Genomic DNA, 19,273 nt, shown 5'->3' on the forward strand with positions numbered 1-19,273 from the left:
AATACACAATTATATTTTAAATATTAGTGATTTTTAATAAAATAATATATATTTATTTTCGTAATACTCAACGCAATGTTAATGTGACCTTATAATTCATTGTTTCAATTTATCAACTTTCATAATTTGAAATTTTACTTTTCAAATTATTGTCTATGTTATGATTTATTTATTTTATTTACAAAATAATGACAGTATTACATTATTATTGTTATCTTATTGATTATTTTATAATAATTATAATACTTTGTAACTCAATTTTTACTGCATTAAATTATGCTTGAAAAGATATATCATTAGTGAATTTTTTAACGATAGGATCATGTAACTATTTATGATGGTTATAATACAATGGAGCCAGTGATACTAAAGTTTTGCGGGGGTGGCGAACCTCTCCCAGAAGTCGTTAGCAGTGGCAAGGATCTTCTTGTTGTTTTTACAACTTCACCATACGGGACGTTTCTTCATCCATCACCACCTCATTCGCTACATGGTTTTCAATTGGATGTACAAGTAAGTTATAGAGATTTAAGTATGTATATATTTTTATGCGCACGCGTGCTTAATAGAAGCCACCGTTGTATCCATTAAAGTCTTGTAACTACTATTATATTTATTCAAAAATATATGGATGACTTTTTAAAAAAATACTTTAATCTTATAAGTATTAATACATCCGTGTTATCGCATATAAATAAATAAATATAATTATAAATTATATAAAATAAAGATAAATTAAAGACAAATATGAGGTAACGCTCAAGAATGATGCAAATAAATTATGTCCTTGAATGCGTATTTGGGAGCTTTAGAAGAGAGATTTTTTAATCGTGTCCTTCCATGAGTATTATATTGAGATAAAGGAGGAGATAAAGATCACATAGCGGGGCGTGAGTGGATCATATTTGAGTGAAACGTGACAAACGCTGTGTCTAGCGGTAGGACGAACGTAGGTTGGTAAGAGCCCAAATTGGTCGCAAATAGTGATAATTCGAAACTCCTTGGAAGACAAGTAAGCTGAGCAAAATTTAGTCGAAAGGAGTATGCAGGGAGAAGGATGACTTATGTAATGCAATTTATAATTTATCAATAATTAAGTTTGATTATTTGGCATAGTAAAAATTGTAGTCCAGCATTTTGAATTATATATTAATATACTATTATTATTATGGAAGAACAAAATATTTTTAACTTTAAATGAAGGTAAACTTACATGAATTTTTCATAAGGAAATATAAAGATTACAAATTATTACAAAATATTATTTCAAATTTTGGATAGAAAGAAAGTCAAAAATATAATTGATTAAGATCTCTGTCTCCCTCTCTCTGTATTTTCTCGTTATTTCATTTCAATATTCCTTAATTATGTAAATATGTGAATAATCTTATATTTCTTCTAATTTATAGGTGAAGTTTGTTGACTCAAATTCTACTACCTACGCTAAGAATAAACGCTGCGAATTTTGGCTGCGGGGCGACGCTGGTGGCGTTCTTACCTCACCTCAACACTCATTACCGCGAAATAGTACATGCCTTTATCATTTGCGTGGCGAAAGTAATAGCTTTCCTACTCCAACATCACCTAGACCAATTCCCAAGTTTCCAACTAAGGCTGATATTAAATGGGGTAGACAAAAACCTGTAATGCCTCAACCACAGTTCCGTGTTTGGTTGTCCATACTTAAATTTCACGTTAGTACAACACCGGCCAATACCGACGACGAATGTTCCACCACTCTAAAGATCTGGGATGGGGAGATGATGCCTCTCTCGGCAACTGAATGCAACGATGTATTATGGTTAGTTTGTATGATCACTAAATTAGCTTCGTGTAAATTTCCGATAATCGAAGATTAAACTAATAGTATAATATAATTAATTTTACAAGAATATTAATTTAAAAACAATATCAATTTAAAACAATAAAATCATAGACATATTTATTGTATATAAAATAAGCTAAATTAGATTGTGTAAAGTTATGCATGAAATAATTATATTTTACGTATTTTCAAATTGAATTTGTGTTCTTATATAATAAAATAATACTCTTTAATTTTTACCCACGTTCTATGTTTTCTTATTTTTAAAAGTCGTTAAAAAACACTATCTATTTGCTCACCTTTACCTTTATGTAAATACAGGAAATATTTTTTTAATATTTTTGTAGTGAAAAAGAAAACGAGAACTCCGGCAACGTTAACAGTATTGATAGTTCATTACCGAGTAGCCGATTGGCAAGTAATACTTCTCTTCTAGCTCGTTACTGTAAAGATAAAGTACCACGTAGCTGCGATCACGCAATTTTGCAAAATACCAGTCGACCTTGTTCACTTGGTGAGAGTTTCGTATCATCCGGTAGCAGTTTAACCATCGAAATATTAGTCACCGAGACAACGGCTCTAAGGTTGGACAATATTTAAATCCTATGAGGTCATTTTATGATCAGCTCATATTTAACTTAAAAAACCTATAAATAAATTTTCAGTAATGAAATGTTTTAAAAATAGTTTTTGATAACTTATGTACTTATGTATTTAGAATTTTTAAATAAATTACTACTTGAACTGCGGAATAAATACAAAAATTAATATAGTTTTATAAACATTGTTCAAATACTATGTTTATCCATAAATCACTTCTTGTTTAAAGAAATTAAGTTGTACATATCCAACAGGTATGCACACAGACATATATATTTTTTATTTTTATTCAAAATTTTAATGTTTACTTTTTAAATAAACTGCAAGTGGAATATCTACTTCTAGTTCATTGAAAAATAGGAATTCTCACTACAATATTTTTCAATAAGTGTTGAAATAAATAAAATAAATTACTCAATTAGAAATTGGAAATTGCGTTACCTCTTTTAAATAATAATATACATTTATTCGAGTACTATATGCTTTGAAAGTAATAAATCAATTAAAAATAATAAAAATATACAATTAAATAATAATTAAAAAAAATTAAATTAATTATTAATATTTACATGTAGTGAATTAATCTAATGATTATACAATATATGTAATAAATTCCATCTTTTTTCGCAGACCTTTGGATTTTCGTGCTCTCTATGAGTTTGTTGATCTATACCAAGATGGTGATCAATATGGTAATTCCCCTTGCTCACGAGTGTTTTATAGCCGGAATCGCGACACTTACCCAGATCGCAATTTCCGTGCACCTAGAGATATTTTTCTTTACGGTCGCGGTGGTGCAGAAAATTTAACGTAAGTTTCGACATGTGTAAATTTATAAATATCATTAAATTATGTTTATGAACTTAATTTCAAATTTATTTAAGTATTAATGTCACACTATAATGCATATACAGATTTATAAAAATAAAGGTGAATACATTAATATTTTTGGAAGATATGTATACGATAGCGGATTTTATATTAATATACTTCTTTATATTTTGTTGTATAATATTATTATAAGTTGAGCAATATGTAGATAAGTTTAAGACATTAATATACAAAAAGTGAATGAGAAATTATTAGTGACCTACTTAATGCATCAACATTACGATATCACATTCCCAAAATATCACAATCCTAGTTTCTTCTAAAAAGCATCTTCAAGAACTTAAACATTAATTAATTTCTATTTTAAAATTCTTTCTTGATTACTTTTTCAATATACCGTACAAAAATATATTCTGTGTATTTAGCAAAAAGGAAGAAGATTGTGGATCTGTATCAAATATATTATATAATAATAATTCTCGGTTTTTCAATTAACAATATATATATATATATATAAATTAATTTTTATAGAAAATAATAAAATTAAGTTATTTTTATTACATCATCTCCAAAGAAGGGCAATATTAACATTAAAATTCAAAATCGAATATTGGAAATGTGATAAAATATACTTAATTTAAACAAAAAATAAAACAGGTTTTACTACCTTTTCTTATATTTGAATATTAGTTAGCTTGCATGTAATAGTTGTATTGTAATGTAATTACTTCTTAAATTTACATATAAATTGAATATTTCATAAATCTTATATAAATTCTAAATATTTCATAAAACTATTAAATTTATCGAATAGACTTATTCTAATAATATACTTTTAATGATACATTTTATTAGAATATTCAATTAACATTTAATTGGCGTTCCTCATGATAATATCGTGGAATTCATTATTTTACAGTTATTAATAGAGTGCGAAAACAAGGAAAAATAAACACTTTCTATTCATGTAAACTCTATTTAAAAAACGTTTATAAATTATTATGTAAATATGCTCGATTACTTAGCATAATATAGAACTAGTTTAATTAGATTTTGCAATAAATGATAAATAAAAAATATTTTATGATAGTATTCTTTAAATAGAAATATTAATCATAGAAAATATATTATATTATTGGTTTAATTTGACATTTGTCAATTAATAAGTCATAAATAAACAGTTTTATTAATTGAAAATAAAAAATGCTTTTTCTTTGCAATGATTATTCAGCTGTCTTCTAAATTTATAAGTAATGGTAAAATATAATTGAAAAATTATACAATGTGCCTTAAATTACGAATTACTAATTCCTTATATTTATTATTCTTTTGGATTAAGATATATTTTACATTTATTTTCGAATTTACAATGTTAACCAAATACAAAATATTTCTTATTAATTGAGTAAATGGTTAAAGACTGCGCGAATATTTATAGAAATTTTATAAAGTGTAAAAATATACTAAAAGAATAAAATATTATTTGAAAAAATTACTTACTAAATAAAAAAGTTTTAATTTTCAATATGCAATAGTATATTCAATTAACTTGTTAATTTTCTTTCAAAGAACAATTTTCTTTCAAAGTGATTATTTTCCAATATCTTTACCTACATATTTTCATATATAGACTTAAATATGAATATTAGAATTAAAAAAACCGAATAGTTTGTGTTACTATAAATTGTAAAATATTTTCAGAAAATTAATACGATAAACAATAGTAAGTACGAATAAATATATTTTTACACATACTTTAAATATATAATTTATATTACAAGTCTTTGTAATGTGATTAATAAGTAAATAAATTTTAAGAATCAAATAAAGAAATAATATAAATTCAATAAAGTTGAGTACATAAAATGTATGAATATACACTCATAATGTGGAATGTGTTTATTGAAATAAAGGATGTATTTATTTGAAATTCATAAATTATCGATTACTTTATTACGATGAGTTTTGGAAAATCTTATACATTTTTCTTTTGTAAATATGAAGAAATCATATAACTAAAATATAAACTCATGCTTTATTTACAGTTCTGTAATTCGTTAGAAAAAAAGTTCATCATATCTCAATAATATAAACTCCAGATCACACTCTTTAGATTTTAATTCATCTTTTCTAATAAAATGTGTAACGAACGAAAAACATAATAATAGAAAAAAGAAATATTTCATAAGCAATCTAATTGTTTATAAATTAATAAGATTAATAGACAAATTTTTATACTATAATTTATGAAGAGTAAATTTTAAAGTAATTTTTTAAAATAATGTTTCTAATAAAATATAGGTATTTTGATATGTCATATTATTATTATTTCATTTCTGGATTTGCATTGTAATTTTAGAATAATTGCGTAATATAATTTGTATTCCAATACGCAAGAGTGCATAATTTCTAGTAGTTTATCATTCTAATTGTTAACTATTTGATTTTTAACCCGTATTTTTATTTCATTTCCTTTTACTAATAATCGATACATATATATTAGAAAATACTAATAGTTGTAATTGAGTAAAATAAGTTTGGCTTTTGCAGCCGATATAAATAAAAAATTTATCAGATAAAATTAACTTTTAATTAATTAATTTATAATATAGCTGTGTGTACCGTTTCGAGGGTGAGCAGGATGAAATAGTTAAATTGCGATTCAATAAAATTTTCAATGGCAATCGATCTTGTAAAAGTGTTTCTAGTTCGGATTACAATCGTTTTCTCTGCGTTGGATCAACTGGATTCTCTTTGAAGGTAAAGTCATAAATCTGCTTGATTTATAATGTAATTTACTGCCCAACATCATGATATCAAGCTTTTATAAGCATGAAAGAGGCATGTATAATAAACAGTTAGAATTTGTAGAAACAATATTTTCAAATTTCATTATTTAAACAATAAATAAAAATAAATTATATTAGATTTATAAATTATATTAGATATATACATAAATTAAAAATAATTAAGTTTCTTCATAAAATAACCATTTTAATTACTGCATAGGTAATGGACCTACCATGGGGAAATGCACCACCGATACAACGAGACTGTTTTTGTTCAAATCGTTCTTTGCCAATCAATTTTAAATCAAAGTCAAGCACCGTTGAGGTACATTTCAAAGTACATTCTATGAACTCATTTGACGACTATAAAAACTTGTATTTCGAGGGTACGTGGGAATTTTTTAAAACTGCGCAGTGCATGCAAAAAAGACGGGTTCACGGACCTTCTGGAGAAATAAAAAATTATGCTTCTATAGATGATGATAATGAGGTAAATTATACTAGTAATATATGAATATATATTAACATTTATTTATTTTGTATTATTTTTACTCGATTATATTTTAAGAAATTTTAAAGTATATTTGATTAAAATTGTTTAGTAAAAAATGAAACCCTCTATTAAAAATAAAAATTAAAACAAAATTTATAATTTTATATTTTAAAAATGAATCGATGTTACAAGAATATGTAGAAAATATTTATAAGTATGATAAATTTTAATATAAGATGATGTTCATTAATAGTGCCTAGTTTTATTTACCTTCGAAAACCAAATAAAAATTTTCATCTAATTTCGACAGTATTATAAATTTATAATTTAATAAATTACAAATTAAATAAGAAATGAAAAGTAATATAAAGAAAATAAGCGAATCTATTAATAAACTAATTCAATAGTTGCGACATTTGATACTGTTTATATTATAAACTTAATTAATTAATCCCTAATTTATTGTATATATGAATTTTCATAATATATAATTAATATTATAAAGTTAAAATAATAATTATAGTAATGTTTGGATTGCATTTAGTTATATAAACGTGTATATCATATTCAAAATGTTGAAATCATATATTTTCTTATATTTTTATTTATTAGGCAATTTTTTTCGTCTATTTCTTTTTCGTCTATTTATTTAAAAAATAAATAGATGTTACCAAATAAATTTATATTACTTAATATCTTTAATCGTTTTATTACATTTAATTGAATCTCAAAATTGAATCGACGTTGATGTTTATGAGTTCATGTAAGTTTTATTTAAATTTTATATATTAAAAATAACCATCTATTAGCAATACTGCAAAAACCATCCATGGCTGATCGAGCCAGGGCTGAACCAGTACCTGTACGTAAAACTGCCAGGTACAATAGCGACGAACCGCACCAAATGCGATACCAAGAATCGCATTGTTGTGCATATAGCAGGGAAATTACACGCGGCAGTATGCCCGCGGTATTCATCTGGGTGGCATCAGAGCGTTGTCGAGGTCTTTAGTGACGGCTGGACCGTCAGCGATAATGCGATGATCGTCGCAGCACCTCGAGATGCCGTAAGAAGCATCGCCATCGAGTACATTATCAACGAGGATATCACAGATGGCGATGAATACAGTATCACATGGCTAGAACTCACAAGGAGGTATGTATTAATGCATTGATTTAAATCACATTTAAATTTATCCTGTGTATGATAATGGTTGTAATTAAAAAATATCATATTTATAATTAGATTTATAAATGTAGGTCAACCATTCACTCTTATTATAATAAAATTTACATAAATTATAATTGTAATAATTACTTATTAGAACATCCATCGGCTATTATGTTATTTTACAATAATACTATGATCTGATAATTTATAATGTATTTGAACACGAATTTAATCTCATCTTATTCAAGTATTATATATATCATATTGTGTTGACACAAATATACAATGAGTTAAAAATACACATTCGTATTTAATATAACAAAAAACGTTAATTTATTATAATTATGCAAATTTTATGCTTAATAGTATAATATATTGGGTTAAACATATTTTACTTGAAATGTATTGTCCTTACGAGTATGTAAATAACTTTAAGACGATCTAAATCTAACCGTCGTTATCGTCGTCGCCTCTTCATAGAACGATTATTGATAATAGCTCGGTAGATATCTCTAAGCAAATTTGCACGATATCGTCAGAAAATAGTTGCTTTTCAGTTCCTATGTCCGTTTTCTTGAAGCCCATCAATGCAATAATTGTATTGATAATTTAGCAGATACAAAAAAAACTTTACGACAAAGTTTTAGAATAATAGATTTAATGTTTGTTAAGAACTTAATAAACAATTATGATTATAATAGATGTTTAAATCAAATATTGCAAAATGCTTTTTTCAGTTCTTCACCGCTGTTAATTTTGATTCTGGATGATGTAGTTGACTCATAGATAAGAAAGTAGTTTCCTATATTAATATAAAAAAGGACTATCAAAAAATGTCGTAACACTAAGACTATAACAAAATTATGAGTTTTTAACGATAATTTGCTAGTTAGTTAACACTGCACTTTATTTATCGACCAATTTTAGTTCAAATAATTTGAATTTTTTTATTATAATTTTCATTTTTTAATTGAAAGAAATCACAAATAATTTTTAAATTTCCTTTCCATTTTTATAAAAATAATATCTTTTTAAGGATTTTCCAATGTCATACGAAATGATGCTGCATAATTTTTTTTACAATTAGCGCAGCTGTATAATAATACAATTTCAAATAAAATCACACTATTAATCCTCTTTTATACACTTTAATACACTTTTTTTTTTTTTTAATATTTGAATTCTTCTCTTTTTAAAATAATATAAATATCGTTATTATAAGTAGAATTAGACTAAGCTCCCAGATGGTCGGTGGGAGGATTGCGGGCAAGTGGTGAGGTTAGCGCATTTATTCAATAATTATATAAATTTGCTTATAGTGCTGCTTATTGCCTTTTATTTTACAAACTATTTATAACTATTAATAATGATTTTAAGATGGTGTTGAGAAACCGTGAGATCTTGCAGTTCGATGGTAGTTGCCACGTTGTGTTAGCATGCACTACGTGCCGAGGTAGGAGGTCGTAAATCTCCGGATCCTCTTGTTGTAGTGAGCTTGGTGGTGGACTACTATACTGAAAAGTGAGAAGTCGTAAATCTCTGGTACTTCTTCAATGGCAAGATGCCTTTCGTACAATTAGAGGTGCCCTTCGTGACTAAGTGTTTTTTACTCACAGCGATTCAGTTGTCTTGCCAAATCCTGTGATGAGTGTCTAGATATTGCGCTTCTTGTAATGCAATCAGCATTGTTGACGGCTTTGAACTATTGCGCACTTGAATAGGTATTAAATATAATAGCTTCACTGTATTGGCGTACCTAGCTTATCGCTGCAGAGTCTGACTGAATATATCGCCGAAAATCCTGGCTGTATAATAGCGTAATAACTGATCACTAATTGACCGAGAAATTTACATTGAGCTATTAAGCGTAGTGTGCTGCTCTTAAATATCCGCGTGCCAGCTTACTCAGCTGGTAACAATGCATAGGTGTGTTGCTAGACCGAACGTCTGTTATTGTCAGAGGCTAAAGCTCTTGAAATTTCGAGGATTCCAGGAATGACAAAACTTTAGCAGGTTCGAGAATTTACAATCGACGTTGCTATGCGGAAATATTGTAGGACACTCAAATTAAAGGGTAGAATATACGAGGATTCGCAGAATAAATGTTTACAAACACAAGGGTTAGAAAGCTTATAATTCTTATAACCATTTTAAAGTTCTTGGAAAATACTCCAATCCCGAACAATATTATTAGCGTTAAAAAATTGTTTAAAATTTTCATCAACCTTGGAGACTTGACAACTTTTATTATATATATTATTATTACATGTCATTGTAACGTTTGTTAAATGAAATATTTTTTACATTCATGTCCATTCGCACATTCTACCTTTTTCAATTTTAATTTCTTAGACATTCTACAATAAATTAAAAAATATTTCAAAGAAAAAGTGTCTCAAATATATTACAATTCCCAATTAAATTCTACTTGAAATCAATGAAATGACAAGATTTTGAAAATTTCTTCTAAACAATAGAATATCGTAACTGAATTATTATTTGCTGCATATTAATAATATTTGAAAAAATCGATATATATATATATATATATATATATATATATATATATATATATATATATATATATATATATATATATATATATATATATATATATATATATATATATATATATATATATATATATATATATAATTTTTATTAATAAATATGGTTATCATTATACAAATAAGAAATTACTAAAAGCCTATAAAAAGAAAAGTAATAAATATCAAACTAATTAATTTTCTTATTAAATTGTCATCATTGAATATTTTTGAATAGGTTTTTCTGCATTCTTTGCTCTTATAAGAAATCTAAATATAATCAAATGTAAATCTATATGATTATTACAAATACGAAACACTTTAATTATTTCAATAATTTGTTATTAAAGTTTAATTAAACAGATTGCAGATGCCGCATTACAATTTATTTATCTAGCGTCTTAAATTCGTTTAAATTCAAAATGTCCTCATATCGATCTATAAAAATAAAAGCGAATTGCATCTAAATGTAGATTTAATATAGGCCGCTGCTGAATTCGGCACTAGTGGGGTTCCGATTAGGCCACGATTGCGAACATCGCTGCCCGGAGCTAGATGCATGTATCAATGGATCATTATGGTGCGATGGCGTGAGCCATTGTCCAACAGGATATGACGAAGCTCTTGGGCACTGCTCGATCCTACTGCGTATGCCACCGCTACATCTTGGGATTGGGGCAATCGCCTTCGTTTCTATTAGTGGTCTGCTTTGTATCGCTTCGTGGCGTGCTTGTCGATACGGTTCCAATGGACGCTCCATATCTCAGCATCGACTGAAAAGCATTTCTTCAGAGACGGCCATAATCGATGGCAAGGAGGTTATTTGCTGACATAGCGAGAGTTCTGTGCGTTACGTTGAAATCGATCGAGTCACGACCGTGTGACAATTGACAACGATTACAAAAATCAATCAACAAGAGACAAATTGTACGTCAAGGGCACCCTGAACGAGATGCAGGCGTCATCGATTTACTTCCTCGTAAAGGTAAGCTGTTTGACAGAAGATTGTTAAAATGATAGAGTAAAATTATTTTATTTGAATATAAGATACATTATTTAATAAGTTATTAGAACAAAATAATCGAATTGTACTCGATTGCTGAAAAATTATAAATAAAAATTATAACCCTGACAGAAAAAACGTAAAATATTTATTTTTAACTAATTCGTAGTTTTAACGGATAGTGGCAATAAAAGATAACATTTGCTAATTACAAATTCATAACATTATACTATTCAGAATGGTAAGTTATTTAATTATTCATATGTACATATAAAATGAAGATGCACAATAAATTTTGGACATTGACAGTTTGCAATGACTTTATATAAAATTGATTTGACTCACAATTTATTTTAATTTAATAAATTAAATTATCTGTTTATAGTAATAAATAATTTACCTGACGATCTGAAAATATTATTCTGATAATCTTAATTTAAATTGTTATTATATTTTACAACAGTTGACCATTTGAATTATACCTCTTAAATAAAAAAATATTATTTCAGGATGTAATCTACAGAATGTGGATAAAATTTTTGAAGCCTCACTAATTATGGCAATCTTGCTATCAACTAATTCAACATGTCTCAATGATTACCTAAACGCACAGAACTCATTTAATTAAAAATAACGCAATAAAGTACATAAAATTTTAAGAAAAGATTCATCTTGTTATTCATATTTGACTAATTTATCATTATTGAACGTCAGAATCATTTACAAATGTTAAACATGCTCCTTCAAGCAAAACAACGGAAATTTTATAATTTTACACATGCTCGCGTAAACATAACTACGTGAGCGCGCACGCACACGCGCATTAACACACAAAAGAAAATACAAATAATATATATATATATATATATATATATGTTCATGTTTATTTATTTATTAATTTATTTATACATTTATTTATGTGCGAAATTTATATTTATATGCATTAATATAAATATAATATATATATTTAAAATTATTTGTATCAGATATTGAACACTAAGTTAAAAAAAACTCTATTTAAATTACTGTATACGAACACATGATCATTTTTATCTACACAAATACATTGCGAACAATAAAAAACATTCCTCTACATATGTAGGCCAATAATATAATTAATAAATACAATTAATATAGATAATCAGAATGAATGTGATAAATGATCGAGTAATAATTGACAATTAATGAATATTAAGCTATTGAAATAATGCAAGTGTTTTTCTTACAGAGCTGTGCTCTAAAATTGTTAGTCTACTGATGCATCCGTCGATTTTGTTATACTATAGACTATTATTGAATGTAAATTTGACACACAAAATTTATTGCTGTTTATTAATTTATTTTTATAGATAATTATTATTCAAAATATTTATTAAAAATGCCAAACACCATATATATTTATTGCAATCTTTCAATCATTCAATAAAGCTAAGATAAATAACACTATCGACGATTCGAATACAAGTTTGAGAGTATTGTTAATATTGTAAATAATTAAATGTGTTGTATTAAATTATATTTTTATTTTATTTTACATTATCGAAGTTATAGTGACACTTTACATACTTTGAGTATTTTTCAAAATAAAGAGAATTTCCATTCAATTTTCATACAATAATAAAAATAGTATATTTCATCAATTCCGATGCTGCATTGTTTTTAAATTAAAGGCATTTTTCGTTTAATTCTTAATCAATAAAAGCAGTAAACATGCTAACATCACACTTTTATATCCAAATTTATTATTCTTTACCGATTATAATAGTACAAAATATTTAATGTTTCTGTTTAAGTAACATAAATTTCAAAGTGATATAAATGATATAATTAAAATTATGAACAAAAGATTTTATCTCGAATTTTAGCATAAGATATGAAACTTTAAAAATAAGATCGCTTAAAAACTATTATTCTATAAGCGTGTAGTACAATGAATAGTTTCTGAAATGAAAAATTATAACTCAAGTTCAATAATTTAAAAATATAAAACATAATGCAAAACGAAATGCAAATGATTTTTATAATATTCCTGCTAATAGATAATAAGAGCACTCACATTTACCTAAACTATACAAAATTACAATTTAGTATAATAAAAAAAGCAATAATTCTGTAAACCCTCGTTGTATTAAAAACTTTATATAAAACTAAACTTGATATCACCATTAAAATTAATTAGCAAATATGATCTAACCTGTAAAGATTATAACTATAGGCAAAAGCAATATAAAAATATTAATTAAGTTGAATTATTATTAGGATTATTATTACAGTTATCATCATTATTATTATTCTAAATCTTGTAATTATTATTATAAAAATCCTAATAATTATTATTACGTATAAATTTACATATATTTATATAATATTTTGAAAAATGTGTATAAATTATAGATTAAAACTGAGTATTTAGAAGTGCTCTTTATAATCTGTCAAAGTGTCAGTGAATTAAAAAATGTATTTAATAAATAAAACAGGTAAGAACAGCTAACCAAAAATAGTCTTAATATATACTCAATAATATATATTTACCAATATTAAAAAAAACTATTAGAATTACTTAATTATTAAAGACTGTGTAATCGTTTCCTACTATAATTATATTATCGAAATATTAATAATGATAATGTTTATAACTAATTTTTTTTTAATAATCATACATATTATTTAGACGTAATATGAACTTCAAATATATTTCTTCATTTCAATAAATTTAATAATATTTACAAAATCGTTATGGAATTATATGAATAATTATTTCTTTTATTTCTTAATAGACCATACTTAAGTAAAGAGTTTATAAATTTAAAATCGATCAAATTTTCTTTAATACTAAATATTTTATACATTTATTAAAATTATATATAATTATCTTTCTTAAATCATTACAGTAATTACACTTTCATTTTTTTTTAAATATTAAATCCCATTCCATATTATTAATAAATGTTTTCACTTCTCTGTTTCGAAAGTAGATTATTTATGAAGCTTGAAGTTTACACAAATAACATAAATAGTAAAAATGAGATATATATACATATATATATATATATATATATATATATATAGAAAATATATGAAAAAAAATTCTATTCAATCAGAAAAGACGTAGAACAAATAATTAAAATTATTAAGAAAGAGAATAATACTCGTTAATAATGTATAATTAATAACATAAAAATAAAATTATTTTACAAGAACTCAAATATTATTAAAGAATTTTGTAAAAAAGTAATTTATTCTTCAAATTTATATAACGAATTATTTAATTATACACTTAACTGGCCTTTTGAAGCCTGATTTAATTTTTGGGACCAAAAAGTTTTAATCGAAATATTAAAATTAAGTACCTAAGCATATGAACTTCTATGTTCTATCAAAATGTGATGCAAGAAAAATATTGAAATTGGAACACACTTAATATATATCTATTAATTGTATAAACGACTTATTTATTTCAAGAGATATATCATTAGATTAAAGGCGTTAGAATCAATTCAATTTGTATTTATTCGAATTTAATTTATATCGTTATCACACGATATAACACACGGTATACAAGTTATAGCACGAGTGTTTAATTAGTCCATAATTAGTATTAATGTTGTTGCTGTTTTTATTAACCTTATTTTTAGTTTCTATTATTAATGACCTTTATTTTGTCGAATTTTCATTATTCTACAATTAACACTCATCATTATTATATACAATTTTCTTGAGTCAATTACTTTCACCAACTTTGTATTTCTTATGTAGTATCTACTTTCCAATATTTTACCAATACACATCGTTTCCTATACTTAGTCAATACTCATTATATCGACTACTGTTATTACTTTTCCCTTTATGTTTATTATTGTTAAAAAATTTTTTGTTATTTTGTTTGTCTGGATTATTGTGTTCGTATATCTTCACGCATGATTTCGTAAGTGTGTATCTATTAGGTTAACTCACTAATACTTTTGATATATTGTCACTGGCGCATTTTACTTATTTAAAGTTAAATATAATATTTCTTTTAATTTTTTGAATATATACTGTTAGCGCTTTGCTTTTTTATAACTGAAAATATCATTTTATATAATTTCACCTGTCTCTTATTGTAGTAACTTCAAATCCTGTAATATTACTTCTCTTGCAATAAATTTTCTAATACAAATAATCCAGATTACAATTTAAAGTTATTTTCTATTTTCTTTTAATTTTGAACATTATTTTATCGTCAAGTAAGAATATATTTGTATATATACCATGTAGTTTCCAAGTCTATATTTTTTTGAAGAGTTTCATATATACTATATTTGTCTTCATTATTTATAATTTATTTATTACTTAAATTTTTCGATACTTATAACACTTTTCCAATATTCTGCATGTTTTGTGAAGCAATTTTTTTTCAATTATTTTGTACAGAATTATAATTTCTTCCAATCAAAGAACCATTTTCAGGTATTTTCGGTTTCAATTCAAGATGTTGCTTGTTTTTAATTAACTGTGAATTTTTAGTATATTTACCTAAGATTATAATTTCTTTCTCTACTTTTTATCACTACTTCTTTATATTATAACTGAATGATTGTATATATGTATTTTGTAGTGGAATTATATTTGCCAATATTGTAAACTTATTTTCCAGTCTTTAACAGTATCTATACATTTATAATTTTTTTTTCTTTTGACTTGCTTTCGTCGTATATTTTTATTTTTATTTTTTATAAAGTGGATTCGTCTTATTATTTGTTTATTGTATCAATTTATTATACATACACATTGTACCAATTTACGTGAGCAAGTAATTCCCAGGGAGTTATATCGTTAAACTATACATATTTTAACCGATAAACTGATTATTTAATTCTAAGTTATACTACTTGTCTGATTTGTGTTTGACACTTTTCATAAATCTGTATTCTTCAGAAAATTTCATAATTACAATTAAAATTTGGTCAATTGAATATAAAACTGTAATCAACTAGTGAATTGTCTTTTCTTCTACAAAAAGATGAATTACTATAGTTAACTCTATAATTTTCTTATTGTTGTTTTATAATTTGTTGATAGGTATTCTTTACATCTAATTATACCCTCCTCTGTTTCGGTGAATATATTCACATTTCGCTCACTTTAATTTCGTGTACGTAGTGTCTTTTTTCCTAAATACCGAATTTTGAACATGTATTACGCAACAAATTTAACTTGTGTATTCTTAATTGAGTGTCAGTCATAACACTAGAATCTAAATTATTTTTTACAATTGGAAATTCACCGAATTAAAATATTTCAGACTCATACATATTAATCAATTATTTCAAATGTAAAATAGAAATTGAAATTAAATAGAACATTGAAGTGAAAATTTTTTAATAATTATTTAAAAATTTTAATTTGTTAAACAATTTAAAAAATATATATAATAAGAAAATTGTGATCATTTTTAATTACTACGTTTCTATCATATCATAACTTTAAAAATGTACATTATTATAAATCATTATTGTATTTACAAAAATACTAATTTTAAATATATTTCAATTCTTTTATTTATTATATAAATTAATTTAAAACGTGTAAAAAATATAATAATTGCAATTTTTTAAATGAAATTTGTATTATTGAATTTTCAATATTAAATTGCCATACTAACAAGTCAGTTGCATAAGCAAATCAATAAAATAAAGCATGCTAAGATCAATTATTATATTTTCATCAGGGGCTGCTATATTGTGTATTAAAAACAATTTTAATATTAAACAAATTAGCAAATTAGTAATTTGTAAATTTAACAACTTTTCCTTGTATAAATGAAATATAAATTTGTGCACATATACGATTGTTTATATTATATGGCTTTTTAGTTCTTTTTTGTAATTTCCAGATTATTTTCTTATCAAAATTTAATTAACTTATTATTATACATGCCATAGATAATCAAAAGATATCGTCGCAAGTATATGTTTCGAATTACATAAAAATGATATACATTTTTAACTTATATCAGTCTAAAAATAAAAATCGTAAAAATTGGTTAAAAAATTTCGAAATTTATTTTAATCCAATCGAAAATAAGATATAACCTTAGAAATGTTGTAAATGAATAATGAATTATAAAACGACTTTTGATCACATGATATTTGAAATTTAAAATTTATATACTATAGATTTATAATTTAACGTGTTTTTCATATTCAATAAAATATATAAATTTCATTAATTTGATATTCATAATAATAATACATTTAACAAATAAATTAAACTATGTAACATTAAGAAATAGCTTTAACAAAATGGAAAAATATACAATACTAGAAAAGAAAAATTAAATTTTGGAATTATGACAAAAATTTATTTATAAGATAAAATTAATTTATATTTCATTTAATTATAAAATAATTCTTATCAATGCTGTATAATAATATTGATTTTATATATACTTTAATACAAAATTTTATTGATCTGTTTTTACTGCTAATAATATTGTAGAATACGTAAATCTAAGTCAATTTATATCATCTATATCTTTTGCTAAGAAGAGTATGAAACTCGCTGACTGACAGACTTAATAAAGCAAAAATATATTTAAAGTGGATTTAAAGTAAAGTAAAAATTAAAATCGAAAAGCTGAATTATATACATACATATATGTATATATATATATATATATTAAAATTATTATTTAATTATATAAAATTTTAGATCATTATAACTATTTTCTATAAATTTTAAATATTTTAAAAATGATTATCTATAAAAAAAGAATTTCACTAAGTAAATCAAGGAATAATATAAATCACATTTATAGAACAATAAAGTTCTATAGGATAAATTACTATTGAAAAAACTCAAATGCTTTAAATTAAAAACTCAATGAATCCTTTCTAATGCTAATACATAATAATTATAATTATTCATGAAAACGAAACATAGAACGTGTATAATTGATTGTACTTAATTATTTAAATAATGTTTCGAATAATTTATTTAATGAAAGGTTTATACAATTTTAAAATTAAAAGAAATGCACATAATGTAATACAGGTTTTTTATCCAAATTGAATAAAATTATTATTATGAATTAATTAGGTTTATCGTACTTATATATCAGTTCACTTTAAATCATTTAGAATTAGTTTATTATTATAAACTAAGGACTTTCAAAAACAAATAAACCAATCCCATTTTGATATAAACTATGATTAGAAAAAATGGTTGATAAAAAAAATACGTGCTTATATAAATTGACTCCATTAAATATAAATACAAGGGATCGTATTAAGATCGTCAGGAGATTACTGACAATAATCTACATACACATTCGCGCGCACAAACAACAAAATACTCATATAAGTATATGTTTATATACGTACGTATTTATGATTATAATGTAAAATATAGCGTTCACTATATCTACAAAAATAAAATATGTATACGTAGTTAATTGATCGAACAGGTCTCAATTGAGAAAATAAAAGCATCGCTGTATGTTGATCAGAATATATGAAAACATTGATATACATATAATAGAAGAAAGCACATACAAATTTAATTGAATACATATATTAAGAGACAAAAGTACAAGACATATGTTGACATAAATAATTTTCAAGTAATTGCATTTTGATTTTGCTACTAATTACAAATAATTTATTAATAAAATTGAAAATAAAAAAATTAAAGTTTATATAAAAATTAAAATAATCACCTAAAACATGGAACTATCAATGTTAAAGATTAAATTAAAATATTTTTTTAGATCATTGAATACCATTAATGAAACATTCTTTCATTTAATTTAATTGTAGTAAAATTACTCAAATATTATTAAAATAATGATATAATTTTTAAAAGTATATAATTTATACAAATTAAATATTTTAAATTGCATAAAAATATTAAAATTAATACTAGTTTTTTAACTATTAATAAAATATTCTTAATAACATTAGAAGTAAACATGCAAATTTTTATTTGAGCTAATCTTTTTCGTAACAACGCAATGAAATACTATATAATTAAAT

The 19,273-nt window shown here is 24.2% G+C and overlaps 1 protein-coding gene across 1 annotated transcript in view; it reads left to right on the forward strand.

The window, feature by feature from the left end:
• LOC105361406 (uncharacterized) overlaps nt 1-11,174 on the forward strand; it is a 57,877-nt gene extending 46,703 nt beyond the window's left edge. The window contains exons 8-15 of the mRNA XM_011498579.1: nt 319-513; nt 1,410-1,801; nt 2,173-2,409; nt 3,056-3,235; nt 5,869-6,016; nt 6,266-6,535; nt 7,348-7,694; nt 10,740-11,174. Coding sequence (XP_011496881.1) covers nt 319-513; nt 1,410-1,801; nt 2,173-2,409; nt 3,056-3,235; nt 5,869-6,016; nt 6,266-6,535; nt 7,348-7,694; nt 10,740-11,085 — 2,115 coding nt within the window. The 3' untranslated portion in view covers nt 11,086-11,174. The remainder of the gene's footprint in view (nt 1-318; nt 514-1,409; nt 1,802-2,172; nt 2,410-3,055; nt 3,236-5,868; nt 6,017-6,265; nt 6,536-7,347; nt 7,695-10,739) is intronic.
• Nucleotides 11,175-19,273: the final 8,099 nt, after the last annotated feature.

Source organism: Ceratosolen solmsi, unplaced genomic scaffold (assembly GCF_000503995.2).
Source record: "Ceratosolen solmsi marchali unplaced genomic scaffold, CerSol_1.0 scaffold30, whole genome shotgun sequence".
NCBI classification, from domain to species: domain Eukaryota; kingdom Metazoa; phylum Arthropoda; class Insecta; order Hymenoptera; family Agaonidae; genus Ceratosolen; species Ceratosolen solmsi.